This window comes from Ascaphus truei, chromosome 15 (assembly GCF_040206685.1).
Source record: "Ascaphus truei isolate aAscTru1 chromosome 15, aAscTru1.hap1, whole genome shotgun sequence".
In the NCBI taxonomy this organism is placed as follows: Eukaryota; Metazoa; Chordata; class Amphibia; order Anura; family Ascaphidae; genus Ascaphus; species Ascaphus truei.
Genome location: NC_134497.1, coordinates 38346796 through 38363423, shown reverse-complemented (window position 1 = coordinate 38363423; position 16628 = coordinate 38346796). Strand labels below are relative to the sequence as shown.

Sequence of the window (16628 nt, the reverse complement as noted above, 5' to 3'; positions counted from 1 at the left end):
GGTGGTCCTCGGGTGGTCCCCGCTGGTCTGCGGTACCATTCCTGTATGTAAAAAAAACAATGTGAAGGGTGTCCTCGTCTTCTTACTGCAGGTCCCCGTCCTCCGTTGCCAGAAAAAATACGTAGCAAAATACATTCAAATGGCCCCATACCCCTTAAAATCACCTTAGCGGTTAATAACCGCTATAATAATTAAGGGGTTAACCCACCCTGCCCCGCTAACCACCCAACCCAGATCCATTATACCCACCCTGTACCCATTGAGTGGCACAGTGGTACAACATACCCACATAATATTGGCATGAGAAGCCACTATAGTACTACTCAATGGGCACCCTAATCAAAATACATGAATGCCCAAAAGACACAATAATAAAACATACAAAAACACCTAAACACCCTAATTCACAAAATAACAAAATCTATTTTGCTATGTATTTTTTTTGGCACCCCCAGACACCCGTGGGAACCACCCGAGGACCCCCAGACCCCTCTAGGAAGCACCTGAGGGGATGACCCAGACACCTGCGGGGACCACCCGTGGACCCCATTGGGGCCCACGGAGCCTAGCGGGGACCACCCGAAGGCCCCCCAGACATCAGTGCCCACGACGATCCTGCTTGCTGCTTGCCACTGAACCCTGCTTGTGATCCCAACAATCCTTGCCTGCTCCCCGTTGTTCTGGCCTCCGAGGTCCTACCCGCTACAGGAGTCTTCACTTGACAGGGAGCCACCAAAGAGCTTTGCGCCTTTAAACTGGGGTATCTCCCACACTTACCAGGAACTACATGACTTTTATGCATCTGTGGTTTCTTATGACATTAGGGCATATACAACCTCAGAGGCTGCAAAGCTCTTAGAACACCACATGGAGGGTAAAAAAATTAAGCAAAAAACATGACAATAAAATAACCTTGGTGAGTAGCTGTATGGAGGATGTGAGCTAGCTACTGTATCAGTTAGACAAGTGAGCTGTTAAACTAAAGGTTGCATAGAAGAGAGTACAGTACCAAACAACCTAAAATACAAAGCAGATAAACAAAATAAGAAGGAAACATAGAACCTAGCACTTACAGGGCTTGATGATGCTGGGAAGAGATATATAATCCATGGGGACCCTTTGGGCAGGGAGTTAGTTTCATGGTAAGAGGCAAAGTCCAGGTCCAAAGGGCTCAGTCAGAAGGGACACTCCAAGGTGAAGCTTACCAGGTTATAAGTAATTATAGTGAGTTTAACCATAGAGAAATATTGGATCTGTAATGGGTTAATCAAGGAACATTGGGTCCAGAACTTTGAGTAAATCAAGACATGAGTGTTTTCAGTCAAGCCCAAAATACAAACAGGTCAGTCAGGGAATCTGAGCAGGCTTAAGTCAGCAACCAACAAGGAGGTAGCATTCTGACAGGTCCTTAGAACAAAAAAAGATTAAGAAATGTGGATGAGCTGAAATTTGAAGTCACCCTTGGGACAAATGGAATTTCATTGGCAAGAAATCAGGGGTGACCTGGGCCAACGATGACAAGGCAGCAACAGGCCAAATAGATAGGGGAAGCAGAGTCCTCCAATAGAACACAAGATATTGAGGACCTTAGCCAGGCCAACATACAGCACTGTATCTGGGCTGTGTTTTCCTTCCCTCTCCTGTCTGCATAGGAGAGCTGGGATCAGGGACAGCATGGAGATGTCGCTGCAGGAGAAGATAGTGGCTGGCAGTGGGACATAACATTAGAACTCCCAAAGGAGACAGGGTTATAGGAGGGAAAGGCACATCTCAGGGGGCAGAACAGGCAAGAGAATTAGCTTGGATGATGAGAGCAATAGCAGGGTTTCACATTTGTTTCATGCTGCTTTCCTCACAGTTAAGCTTGGACAACATTGGATGGATATCAATACAGATGTAGCATCTTGTTTCTATCAACCTCCATGGATGCTACACGTACTCCGTTAGCACTCCATGATGCAAGTAGTGAGTTTCCGCGGCATGCCGTACCTGTTCAGTATGAATTTATTTAGTGGTCAGAAGAAATTATTATTTGTGTATTGACAGTTCAGTGTGTGTCTGGCATATGGTGCACTGAATATCTTTGCCTATAGGACTCTGAATTTTACAGTGTAGTTCAATGTCTGAAGTAGATGTCTTACAGCACAGTAGTCAGATAAAATGTATGTACTGTATATGTCTTTGTTTAATGACTTTGTTCTGTCATTACTGTATCCAATGTCAGTGTTTCACATTTAATTAAAAATCAGTATGTATGTAACGGAATCTGAGTCAGACATTAACTTAATTTTTGAGTGTTGTATGAGACATGATGGAAACTCCTTGCAGCAAAAGACCAGATTGCATTGACAAGTACAAATACTATAAAAATTTACCAAACCAGGAAGGGTAGAAAAATTCTATAATACAGCGGTACACAATCTTTCTCGTGTGCGCCCCCCTCCGTGCTCGCGCCCCCCACCTCACTAACCTCCTCTCCGGCTCTCAGCGTCAAATGATGCTGCGGGGACACGTTGCCATGCCAACGTGCCGTCATGTTGCCGAAGAGAAGGTAAATGAAGTTGAAGAGGCCTCACGTGATCTCTCGTCATTAATTTAAATGCCTTGGGGGAAGAGCGCGGGGCCTCTACAAATGCAGCGCCCCCTAAATAATCTTGCCCCCCCCATGGGGGACAAGATCCCCAAGTTTGTGCACCGCTGACATAATACACAATTTAAGTTTGAATGATTGCTTAATTAGAACACCTCCACGTCCCAGCAAGAAAGGAGATTGCTGGTCACTGCACCCATCTTGGTGGGTATGTTTGATCATGGCAATTTCTGAAGGAGAAAGATCGATCGGAAACAAGAGATTGAATGATAGACATTCCCAAGCTGATATGTATGTCTTTATTTATATAGCGCCATTAATGTACATAGTGCTTCCCAGCCCCTCCAATGTGCCACAACCTGCTCATCAGCTTCATCCTCAATACCACTACCATTTCCAGTACGGGTCAACCAACATTGAAAACCAGATAAATCTACATCCCAGGTACCTGTCACAACCAGAGTACCAGTCTCACCCTGAGTTTCTGTCTCCATCTGGTTACCTTTATCTTTACGAGCACGGATCAAGCAACTTACCAAGACGATGAACCTCCCCGCCTACCTCTCCTTCCTTCCCCTCCCCCTCCCTCTCCTTCCTTCCTCTCCCCCCCTCCCCTACAGTTCCATTTGCAATTTAAGTTCCGATAAACCGAATTGTTTAATCAGAAACTTTTTTGGGCTTAGGTTGTAGGAGAGATGCTCTTTCCAACTTACTACTATTTTTACAGCCTCGGATAAGATTCTTACTATATCCCCTTGCCTTAAATCTTGTAGACATTTAATTTGTCTGGGGATTAAATATATCCAATGATGAACAGTTGCGGCGTAACTGCATAAATTTACCATTGGGTATACCCCTGATCTGATGGGGAGGGTGAAAGCTATGTGCATGTAATATTGTATTGGTGGACGTCTCCTTTTAGTAGATATCCGTCATGACATGTCCATCTTGGCCTATAGATGCTCAAATCCAGAACTTGAGATTAGTGTTACGTGAAAAAGGGAAAAAAAGTGCGTCTTAGAATCGAGGAAATACGGTAGGTATTCAAAATGCGTGTCTTAGGACATGTGCTTAGTCTAAAGCACAAGAATAGACAATGTTAGATAGCATCTACTAATCACTACCTGTAGCTATATCTAACATTGTCTATTCTTGTGCTTTAGACTAAGCACATGTCCTAAGACACGCATTTTGAATACCTATATGTTGGCATGACATTTATGCATCTCTCAATCTGATACACCCACTTAAAGAGGTGTTAGCACTGCCATAGGGCAGTGCTGAATACAGCTGCATTAAGCTTTATTAATCTGTATACAATCATCTATTGATCCACCATGTTTTCAGTCTAATTAGCATCTGGAACACCAGGATCACTACTTACCTGCAGCCCACTAAGAACATTATAAATTGCGTTCTACTCAAGTCAAAAACCTGTCCCGTTTTTCGTGGGGTATTTTGTCTGGAAACTAATAATATTATACACACTGTATGAAAACAAAAAATACATATTTATATCCTCCAGACACTGTTACAAACAGCGCACAACGCAAATAGTGAAGTATGAAAGTTACAAGTGTATATTAAAATAGGGGATAAATATTCTGCGTACATCAAGATATTAGGACATAAACATTGAGTGTGTTAAACACACAAGTTACCACTCGGCGGCCGCTCATACAGGAGTCAGGAGTATGTTTCCCTTGGCAGGCGTCTGGGACAGCAGCTGCGATGCTTTTCCTTCCTAGGAACACCTCTGCATTCGGTCACCGTCTCTGTGGGAAACTGCCCTCTGGTCAGCTGGGCTCCAGACGGATCGAGCAATCTGCAGCCTGCAGACGCACTGGGAGGGGCCCCGGATTAATCAGCGAGGACCTGGGTGGTTCGCAGAGCTCTCCGTTTAGTGCAGCCACAAGCAGGGGTGAACTGGCTGGCTGGGAATGAAACTCCAGTATGTCGCGCTGTTGCGGGACGCTGCGGAGTTACGTCACAGTAGCGATTTCAAAAGTACACAGCAAAAGCGGAATAAAGTCTCTAAAGTGCCCAAATTGCACACATAGGATAGAGTAGCAATAAAATACTTGGACCAATTACATCCTACATGTTTCGTAGTCACAACTACTTCATCAGGGAAGTTGTGACTACGAAACATGTAGGATGTAATTGGTCCAAGTTTTTTCTTGCTACTCTATCCTATGTGTGCAATTTGGGCACTTTAGAGACTTTATTCCGCTTTTGCTGTGTAAGGGATTCTTTTGTGTACCTTCTTGGTATATTTCCATATCTATTTTGACCCATTCCCTAGGCCGCACGCCTCTACCATCAAGGGGTTAAGAGCGAGGTCCATCTCTATTGCTATTAGTTACAAATACAAAATAAAGTTAGGTGTGTGTCTCCTGGACCCCGACTATAGATTTTTGCCTCAGATTCCTATATGAACACCTCCCTCAGCCTGGCAATGTGCGTGTGGGGAGGTAACGCCAGCGCATGTGTAACAGGTATCTCTGCCATAGAGGTGTAAAAGTGTAACCATCAGTGGGAAAGGTCCCTGTGTGAGGTGGAACCACTTGTTACATCATTACTGCAAAGGGATATGTCATTAATAATGGGACACTTAACCCCCTCAGGTACATTTCCATTTCAACGTGTAACCTGTGAAATAGATGGTCAGCCCTTGCTGCTCTAGAGATATTAAAGGAACATGACATACAGTATGTATATGCGGCTGCATTAATGTCCCTCACTGGGGATGTTAGTCTGTGTCCCTGTCCTCCACCTCAGTATTCACAGGACATTTGGTCGTGACTTATCCCACCTGTAGCCACTATGGTAAGTGCCAAAACCCCCTACCCTAAAACACCTATATCCAAAGCCCTTCCAAACCCCATAACTTAAGCCCTTACCCTAAACCCCTTTAAATTAACACCATACCCAAAAACGGTAATAAAACTTATATTAGAAGCGGTTGGTAGTGGAGGGTCCGTCTGTGCCTAATGCCGACAGCCAATTGGTCACGGCGAAACTATTCCAATTCAAAGCTAAGTGAGGCTACAGACCGCTTCAGCATAATGGGAAACGCACATTTTATTAGAACCAACAGCATGGAAATATAAATCCTTCATAAGAACAACATTTATCTTTAAATAAAACTACAATAAGAATGATACAAATAACCAGCATTTAAAAAGTCATATCTTTTCATACTTTTAAAATGCTTGTTTTATGCACCATAAACTAAAGTCACTTTTCATTGTAATTTAGCCTAACACAGATACACATGTGCACTTATATGTGAGCGTCTTAGTCGCTGGATATCCCTAAACATGCCTGGCTTTAGAGAAGATTGTTCAAGCTGGATAACCGACTAAATCCCTTCCCACATACATGCGGTCTCTCCCGTGTGTCTTACCATGTGTGTGTTCAGGCTGGATGACTGACTAAATCCCTTCCCACATACCCCACATACATGCGGTCTCTCCCCTGTATGTGTCCGCTTGTGTATGTTCAGGTTGGATGACCAACTAAATCCCTTCCCACATTCCCCACATACATGCGGTCTCTCCCCTGTGTGTGTCCTCTTGTGTTTGTCCAGGCTGGATAAGTCACTAAATCCCTTCCCACATTCCCCACATACATGCGGTCTCTCCCTTGTGTGTCTTACCATGTGTGTGTTCAGGCTGGATGACTGACTAAATCCCTTCCCACATTCCCCACATACATGCGGTCTCTCCCCTGTATGTGTCCGCTTGTGTGTGTTCAGGTTGGATGACCGACTAAATCCCTTCCCACATTCCCCACATACATGCGGTCTCTCCCCTGTGTGTGTCCTCTTGTGTTTATCCAGACTGGATAAGTCTCTAAATCCCTTCCCACATTCCCCACATACATGCGGTCTCTCCCCTGTGTGTCTCATTATGTGTGTGTTCAGGCTGGATAACCGACTAATTCCCTTCCCACATTCCCCACATACATGCGGTCTCTCCCCTGTGTGTGTCATCATGTGTGTGTTCAGGTTGGATGACCGACTAAATCCCTTCCCACATTCCCCACATACATGCGGTCTCTCCCCTGTGTGTGTCCTCTTGTGTTTGTCCAGGCTGGATAACTGACCGAATCCCATCCCACATTCCCCACATACATGCGGTCTCTCCCCGGTGTGTGTTCTCTTGTGTGTGATCAGGCTGGATGAATGACTAAATCCCTTCCCACATTCCCCACATACATGCGGTCTCTCCCCGGTGTGTGTTCTCTTGTGTGTGATCAGGCTGGATAACTGAATAAATCCCTTCCCACATTCCCCACATACATGCGGTCTCTCCCCTGTGTGTCTCATCAAGTGTGTGTTCAGGCTGGATGACTGACTAAATCCCTTCCCACATTCCCCACAAACATGCGGTCTCTCCCCTGTGTGTGTCACCATGTGTGCGGTCAGGTTGGATGACTTACTAAATCCCTTCCCACATTCCCCACATACATGCGGTCTCTCCCCTGTGTGTGTCCTCATGTGTGTGTTCAGACTGGATGACACATTAAACCCCAACCCACATTCCCCACATACATGCGGTCTCTCTCCTGTGTGTGTCCTCTTGTGTGTGTTCAGATTGGATAACTGACTAAATCCCTTCCCACATTCCCCACATACATGCTTTCGGTCCCCGGTCTGTGTTCTCTTATGTGCGTTCTGGTCTGATAACCAAGTCAGACTCTTCCCACTTACTCCAAGATCTTTTCCTGTGGCCGCTGCTAATATATATATTTTGGAATGAGAAGCAGTTACATTGTTTATTAATTGCCTTGACTGGTTGAAAGATGCATTTTCTGTCATATTTATTGGAATGTTGCAAGATTGTTCTTTCCTCATCTTTTCCATATTCTCATTTGGGTGTTTGACCTTCAGATGCTTGAGGCGGTAATCCTGGCTGCTAAAAGCAACCTTGCAGTGTTGGCATGGATGAATTATTGGAGCTTGGCTTTGTACTAGATGAGACAAAAAAGTCACTGTTGCACAAACTGTCTTACAAAAGGTCATACAGGAGAGGTAAGTTGGCACAAAAAGTTCAGGACGAAAGTAAACTGTATATGTACATTGTAAAAATGAAGGGTTCAGCACAACATGTGCAGCATTAGGGCCGGGAGAATAGATGTAGTGGATCATTCATTCAAAGTGGATCATAATATTTAACGATTTAAAAGGAAATCGCACTAGCTGCAAAACACCAATGAAAGTGGCAGAAATCTTTTCAAATCATTTGATAGATAGTAAGTCGATAGTTTCAGTTTTGAACATATTAAAAAATTGCGGTAATAACACCCGTTAGTTTATTATTTCCCCGGGTGTGATATAATCTCCACTTTAACAGAATTTGACGAATCCGAGCCGTAGTGTTTTGTTTATGCCTGTGGGACAAACCAAGAACTAACCATGCTTTACTAGCCACTAAGGTGGCAAAGGGTGGGAGGTAGTGTAAAGTAATGTTTACTGCTGCGGCCGAGTTTATTCGAGCATTTGCCCGTTCTCGGCTGCAGCAGTAACCTGGCGCGCGCCGGATGGTGCCGGGCGCACGCCGAAGACACGGATGAGCGCCCTCCGATCGGGGCTTTCTCCCTCCCGCTGCCGGGTCCACCGGGTCCCCCGGAACCCCATGCCGTCGTTCCCCACATCGCGGGACACCAGGGCTCCCTCGGGGAACCCTGGACGTCATAAGTGCGGCTAGCATGCCAGGGCATCCCCCGGCTTGCGGAGCTAGCCGCACTCAAATAAAATGTGCCGCCTCTGTATATTATCGACTTTGTGGTCAGCTAGTCATGGAAACCGATAGACTAGTTAGGGGTTAATATGTACTGTAATGTATTTTAATAAATATTTTATCATCTATTCAATGTTGGTTTAGCTAATAATAATAATAATAATAGTAGTTTGTTCTTGTATAGCACTGCTATTTTTACATGTCAGAGTCAGTGTCTTTACTCACTGAGCTGCTCCTTCGTCTCTCTTATTTTGCCTATGTATATAATGGGCAGAAATATTGGCCATTATATACATAGGAAAGACAGGGCTAACGCCAGCCTGGAGTAGGTGATATATAAATATCTAAACTTGATGCATGGCAGTTTTAATTGAAAATGAGGTATTATGCCTGTTTTTTATCAGATCCGGTAATTTTAACAGGTCCACTAAAAAGTGATTTATTTTTGGCGCTGCAACGCTGATTCATTGAACGATAAACCTAAGGCACTTTTATATGAGCGGTTGTGACGATCGTGAGGGTTTGGCCCGGGATTAACGGGGTTACCCCCCAATTGGCCCCCTCTAACCTCGCCAGGGAGACAAGGGGTTAACTGGGCCGAGGTCCAGAAATGTGATTCAACCCTTGTTATGACATGAAAATGCTTATTTCCCTGTGTAACTGTATTGTGTTATCTTGGTGTTTGCACTCACACATACACTAGGATTGCTGCGGGAGAAATAATTGCTGTATTTGAAATCTGGACAAAGAAATGGTAGCGCTAATCCAGAAAGGTGAAACCCGCAGCCTGTGATATAACTCCGACCCCCCAGGTCGGACAAGAGACTAGAAACAGATGTTATATCTATGGCGCTGGGTATACAACATAAAATAAATAAAAGTATTATACAACCAGTGGGGTGATGGTCTCTGCTGGAACTCTTCCAATGATGACAGTGGGTCATGCAAAAAGAATAAAAACAGACATAGTGTGATACAGTAACTGACAATACATATAACACCACTAGACTAACACAAAACACTAAGAAACAAACATGTGCTGAGACACAAGACTAAAGTAAAAAATCACATTTAATAAAATAGCATTAAAAGTAAAGGTATTCTCTGCACAGCAGCCTCAGGTATGCAATGCCCGCTTACCAGACATGCATTGGATACAAGCAGTGGATAAATCGGAGAGTATCCCCTCTCATTGGAGTCACACCACGTGTGCTGGCGTCTGGCTTGGGCTCCGTGAGAATTCCCTGCCGTCTGTGTCACCACGGACCTCCACTGCCCGCGTGCACCGGCTGGTGTATGCTTGGAAAAACCGCTGTGTGGTTTGCCTGGATGCGCGTCAGTACTCTCTGCCGGATGCTCAGATGTTTCACCGGATCAGTGTGCCATCCACCGCAACCGGAGACAGCAGGGTGGGCTGGGGATGAGTCCGGGTGATGCAGCAGGTAACGAGGCAAGCAACGGAGCAACAGCTGTGCAGATTAAATCACCCTACGCGTTTTGGAAGACTGCGCTTCCTTCCTCAGGGGTAGAAAAGTAGTTCCTATGCCTGGCACCGTCCGCATCTATATAGTCCCGGTTTAAAGGTACATAGATCCAATACATTGGTGGACATGCGCAGTGGCTCTAAAATGAGTCCCTGGTCTCAGCAACACTAACAACATAGTATAATAACATAACAACACATATATGACATTAGACACAATTACATATAAACTACAACACTAATGAACATCCTTCTAAAATAACCTGAAATGAACCAGGAGACAAAAAATACACAGTTATGCATAACATAAAACACATAATAGTGCATGCTGGCAAATATAACAATTAACCCCTTGTGGGATGAGTTGCACCTTTTGTCTAATTGAGCAATTTATGATCCACCAAGCACCATATTGTGCTCCAACTACAGTGCTCTGCTGGTAATCTCATATATGGACAGGGTGCAAAGGGGGCTGCTGTCAAAGGGCATAAACATTGGGAATAAACTGCTGTTTCCAGCCGAACTGGTCTTCAAGTAGCTTCCAAGCAGGACGAAATGTACAATCAAACAAAAAGTGACTATATTCACTAACTATCATGTGAAAAAAGTGTCCAATGTATTGGATCTATGTACCTTTAAACCGGGACTATATAGATGTCTGGTAAGCGGGCATTGCATACCTGAGGCTGCTGTGCAGACAATACCTTTACTTTTAATGCTATTTTATTAAATGTGATTTTTTACTTTAGTCTTGTGTCTCAGCACATGTTTGTTTCTTAGTGTTTTGTGTTAGTCTAGTGGTGTTATATGTATTGTCAGTTACTGTATCACACTATGTCTGTTTTTATTCTTTTTGCATGACCCACTGTCATCATTGGAAGAGTTCCAGCGGAGACCATCACCCCACTGGTTGTATAATACTTTTATTTATTTTATGTTGTATACCCAGCGCCATAGATATAACATCTGTTTCTAGTGTATTTGAAATCTGGCCGTTCAAGCAACCTGCTTACACCGCTTCAAATACTTACCATTATACCATTATTTTGTTAGCAATTACGATTCCAGTCAGGTTATTAGTCGCCACGTTGATACACAAAGACAAAGACACCGTTCATAATTGTATATTTATTAATACTTACCGCAGCGCCACCGTTGCTACAGCAACGCACGCCTATATAAATCCTTGGCTACCGGAGAGGCGGGGCCACCTTGAGAAAGCGTCAGAGCGACGCGAAACGGCCGTCGGTGGTGGGCGCTCCTCTGTGACGTCAGCACATGTGCTTGTGCGGCGGCGTCCTATGCAACTTTGTAGCAACCTCGATAGAGTTGTAAAAAACTGAGGCGCGCTGCTGTTTACATTTAAACTACTCCCTACCTGGCTTGCTAATGTTCTGTGGTGTTCATTAATACACCACGCCGGGTAGAAGAGCTTTCTTGACGTTTACCTTGTGAATGATAGTGTGTGGTGTGGAAGTAGGAATGATGGACTCAGGCATCATTCACTGTGGCTTAGTATATATGGAATAAAGTCTAGCCAAGCAGTCCAAGGCACACCACACAGGTATATTGAACCAACACTATTGTTAATTAGTGATCATGCGAGTGTTGAGTGTAAACATCTACTTATATACCTAGTACACACTTACCTTCACTTACCTTTGTGCTGTCTCCACAGAGGATCCTTAGAAGTAGCTCTTCGTGTACTATTGAAAAAAATATTGGTGTATATAGCGCTAAAAAATTGTGTATAAAGTGGTGACAGTGATTCTAAACTACCAAAAAAGAAAAACATATATGACAAAGGCTGCCAGGTGACACTAACTCCAAGACACAGTTAGTAAAAAACCAAACATATACAATACAGACCGGCGCCGAAATAGTCCAACAGGTAAAGAGAGTCCAATGTTGATATTGTCTCTTAGACTTGTATCTGCAGAAGTACTGGGATGCTCCAAATTTCTTAAAGATGTAACTCCACATGTATCAGGGAGAAAAACAAAGAAAACACATCATAGTGCAACACAGCTGATACTATCATTAAAGTGTACCAACAAAACACACTAACAAGACAAACACTACATAAAACAAGTAAGGCTGACTGAAAATGAAAAAAGATTTATTAACACACAAAATACTGAGGCAGACGTGGGATCCGGTTGGTAAAAACCAGAATCCTACTTACAGGACTGCCACAGATCACAGGCAGAGGTTTGGAGTCTGTCTTGTCTTTGCTGCTACTCCGTCCGAACACGTGACCTCCCAGGGGTTCCCTGCTTCGGCGACCGGAACTGCGTCACTCTCCGCGACACCGGAGCTTCCAGAGGTACAAGCCCTCTCTCTCCTAGCAGTATGACACCTGGTTCGCCGTTCTGGGAGCATCAAAGAAAGCACCAAACACGTCCACTCCTTCTGGCATCTGCGTCTCTTGTCCTGATAAGTCTCTGCCCCACTGAACAATAAAATCTTTAAAACGGCCCAACGCGTTTCGTGCGCATGCGCACTTCTTCAGGGGATATCTCACTAGGTGATTGATAGCCTTAAGTACCGACGGGTTAACTGCTATTGGATATGGTTAACTCACGTCAGCCTATGCACCTGTTATATCAATCATTCCTAATGAACAAACAGCCTTACTACACAACACTAAACATACAAGTACACTTAAACTATTCCTAACACAAATGTTATACAAATAATTAAAATAATCTTCTTACTAATACATATAATTCATTCTTATATTTATAAGGTATATCCTTACTCTTCTATGGGATCCCTATCTCTAAAGTGACCTAGTGTATAGATATTATATAAAACATATATATATATGATAAAATTAATAAATATTTAATTTAAAATATTAAAATTATTTTAAAAAGACTCCCAATTCAAAATCTATATTTAAACCATTTGGAGAGAGGGTTTTCAGCTCATAGATCCAGTAGGCTTCACGCCTACTAATCTGTTTGAGCTGATCACCCCCTCTCCAATTGGCCTGCACTGTCTCAATAGCTTGACATTTCAATCCTGCTGGATTCTGGTTATGATATACCAGAAAGTGATGTGATACACTATGTGTTATGAGACCTCTTTTAATGTTGTAAATATGCTCATAAATTCTTCTTTGATAGCGTCTCCCTGTACGGCCCACATATTGGAGCCCACAGGGGCACTGAAGTAAGTATATCACAAACTCTGTGTGACAGTTGATAAATGAATTTATATTATAAATTCTTGATGTCACATTGGATCTAAATGTTTTTGTGTTTTTGCTAAATGAGCAAGCAGTGCATTTATTACACTTAAAAAAGCCCTTGCTTACATTTTTGGACCCCGGTTTTGGTTGTCCCAATGGGCAACTGGGTGCAAGACGTGACTTTATATTCGCCGCTTTTGTGAAAATAATTTTTGGTTTAGCTGGAAGACAATGTGCTAAAGTGTTGTCACACAACAGAATTGGCCAATGTTTATTCAGCACCTGGCGTATTTTGGGGGCCATTTCATTGTACTGCGTAATGAATGCCAGATTACCATTATTATCCATATCTTTTGTATGTTGTTTGTATTCCAAAAGACTTGTTCTATCTATTTGATCTACTTGGTTGGCAGCTTCCACAAGTAATCTTTCTGGATATTTCCTAGCTTTGAATTTTTCTTTCAGCTCTTTCGCCTGAGTTGCAAACTCCTCCTGATTGGAGCAATTGCGCTTCAAGCAAATGAGCTGACCTTTCGGAATATTTCGTATCCAGGACGGGTTATGCTGGCTGTCTGCCCTTAAATAATTGTTCGCCTGTACTGATTTAAAGTATGTTTTGGTCTGAATTTTGTTATTAATATCTATAGATATGTTCAGATCTAAAAATTCTATGTGTTGACTATTGCTATTAAATGTGAAGGACAAATCCCTATTATTCTTGTTTAAATAAATAAAGAAGAGATCTAACTGTTCCTGGCTGCCTGACCACACAAAAAGGATATCGTCTATGAAACGGCGCCAGAGTACAAGGTTGGCCCCAAATGGACAGTTGTTCCAGACATAGTCTTCTTCCCAACTGTCCATAAATAAATTCGCATAGCTAGGGGCAAACCTTGTACCCATTGCCGTTCCACAGATCTGTAGAAAAAATTGTGAATTAAACTGAAAATAATTGTGACTTAAAATAAATTTGATACTATCTAATAAGAATTTTTTACGTGCTAAAGGAATGGTGGAGTGAAGGTCTAACCTGCGCGACACAGCTTGACAGCCCTTTCCATGGTCTATAGTCGTATACAGGGATGTTACATCCGCAGTAACCCATATGTACTCAGGCTGCCACTCCAGGTCCCTCAGAATCTGAAGAACATGAGTCGTGTCACGCAGGTACGACCTGACCTGTTGAACCATGGGTTGCAAATGGTGATCTATAAATTGGGACAAATTAGAAGTGAGGGATGATATGCCTGAAATGATAGGCCTGCCGGGTGGACATCTAATATCTTTATGAATTTTAGGGATAAAATAAAATATAGGTGTACGTGCAAAAGGTGAAAGTAAAAACTCTGACTCATCATCATTTATTCAAGCAGGACGTATAAGATACAAAGAGATAATTTAGATCTACAAGAAAAGATGGCTTTACGCCAACTGGAAGACAATAAATTAATTGTAATAAAACCTGCTGACAAGGGGGGGGGTATAGTGGTAATGGACACTGAGTACTATATTAAAGAAGCAATGAGATTGCTTGGTGACAATGCCACTTACCTCCCCCTTGCAAGCGACCCCCTAGGCCAATACGATACAGAGCTAAAGGCACTGCTAAGCAGCGGCCTAGAAGGAGGAGCTATAAATGATGATGAGTCAGAGTTTTTACTTTCACCTTTTGCACGTACACCTATATTTTATTTTATCCCTAAAATTCATAAAGATATTAGATGTCCACCCGGCAGGCCTATCATTTCAGGCATATCATCCCTCACTTCTAATTTGTCCCAATTTATAGATCACCATTTGCAACCCATGGTTCAACAGGTCAGGTCGTACCTGCGTGACACGACTCATGTTCTTCAGATTCTGAGGGACCTGGAGTGGCAGCCTGAGTACATATGGGTTACTGCGGATGTAACATCCCTGTATACGACTATAGACCATGGAAAGGGCTGTCAAGCTGTGTCGCGCAGGTTAGACCTTCACTCCACCATTCCTTTAGCACGTAAAAAATTCTTATTAGATAGTATCAAATTTATTTTAAGTCACAATTATTTTCAGTTTAATTCACAATTTTTTCTACAGATCTGTGGAACGGCAATGGGTACAAGGTTTGCCCCTAGCTATGCGAATTTATTTATGGACAGTTGGGAAGAAGACTATGTCTGGAACAACTGTCCATTTGGGGCCAACCTTGTACTCTGGCGCCGTTTCATAGACGATATCCTTTTTGTGTGGTCAGGCAGCCAGGAACAGTTAGATCTCTTCTTTATTTATTTAAACAAGAATAATAGGGATTTGTCCTTCACATTTAATAGCAATAGTCAACACATAGAATTTTTAGATCTGAACATATCTATAGATATTAATAACAAAATTCAGACCAAAACATACTTTAAATCAGTACAGGCGAACAATTATTTAAGGGCAGACAGCCAGCATAACCCGTCCTGGATACGAAATATTCCGAAAGGTCAGCTCATTTGCTTGAAGCGCAATTGCTCCAATCAGGAGGAGTTTGCAACTCAGGCGAAAGAGCTGAAAGAAAAATTCAAAGCTAGGAAATATCCAGAAAGATTACTTGTGGAAGCTGCCAACCAAGTAGATCAAATAGATAGAACAAGTCTTTTGGAATACAAACAACATACAAAAGATATGGATAATAATGGTAATCTGGCATTCATTACGCAGTACAATGAAATGGCCCCCAAAATACGCCAGGTGCTGAATAAACATTGGCCAATTCTGTTGTGTGACAACACTTTAGCACATTGTCTTCCAGCTAAACCAAAAATTATTTTCACAAAAGCGGCGAATATAAAGTCACGTCTTGCACCCAGTTGCCCATTGGGACAACCAAAACCGGGGTCCAAAAATGTAAGCAAGGGCTTTTTTAAGTGTAATAAATGCACTGCTTGCTCATTTAGCAAAAACACAAAAACATTTAGATCCAATGTGACATCAAGAATTTATAATATAAATTCATTTATCAACTGTCACACAGAGTTTGTGATATACTTACTTCAGTGCCCCTGTGGGCTCCAATATGTGGGCCGTACAGGGAGACGCTATCAAAGAAGAATTTATGAGCATATTTACAACATTAAAAGAGGTCTCATAACACATAGTGTATCACATCACTTTCTGGTATATCATAACCAGAATCCAGCAGGATTGAAATGTCAAGCTATTGAGACAGTGCAGGCCAATTGGAGAGGGGGTGATCAGCTCAAACAGATTAGTAGGCGTGAAGCCTACTGGATCTATGAGCTGAAAACCCTCTCTCCAAATGGTTTAAATATAGATTTTGAATTGGGAGTCTTTTTAAAATAATTTTAATATTTTAAATTAAATATTTATTAATTTTATCATATATATATATGTTTTATATAATATCTATACACTAGGTCACTTTAGAGATAGGGATCCCATAGAAGAGTAAGGATATACCTTATAAATATAAGAATGAATTATATGTATTAGTAAGAAGATTATTTTAATTATTTGTATAACATTTGTGTTAGGAATAGTTTAAGTGTACTTGTATGTTTAGTGTTGTGTAGTAAGGCTGTTTGTTCATTAGGAATGATTGATATAACAGGTGCATAGGCTGACGTG

General features: G+C 42.5%; 1 protein-coding gene across 2 annotated transcripts in view; it reads right to left on the bottom strand.

Moving 5' to 3' along the window:
* LOC142466841 (uncharacterized) overlaps positions 1 to 16628 on the bottom strand; it is a 755003-nt gene that overhangs the window by 726043 nt on the left and 12332 nt on the right. Inside the window, exon 3 of one of the 2 annotated variants that reach the window (XM_075572349.1) lies at positions 4827 to 7567. The exons of the other annotated variant lie outside the window; for it this stretch is intronic. Within the exon in view, the coding sequence (XP_075428464.1) occupies positions 5955 to 7460 (1506 nt within the window). The 5' untranslated portion in view covers positions 7461 to 7567 and the 3' untranslated portion in view covers positions 4827 to 5954. Of the gene's footprint in view, positions 1 to 4826; positions 7568 to 16628 lie in introns of those variants that run through there. 2 annotated transcript variants of the gene reach the window in all.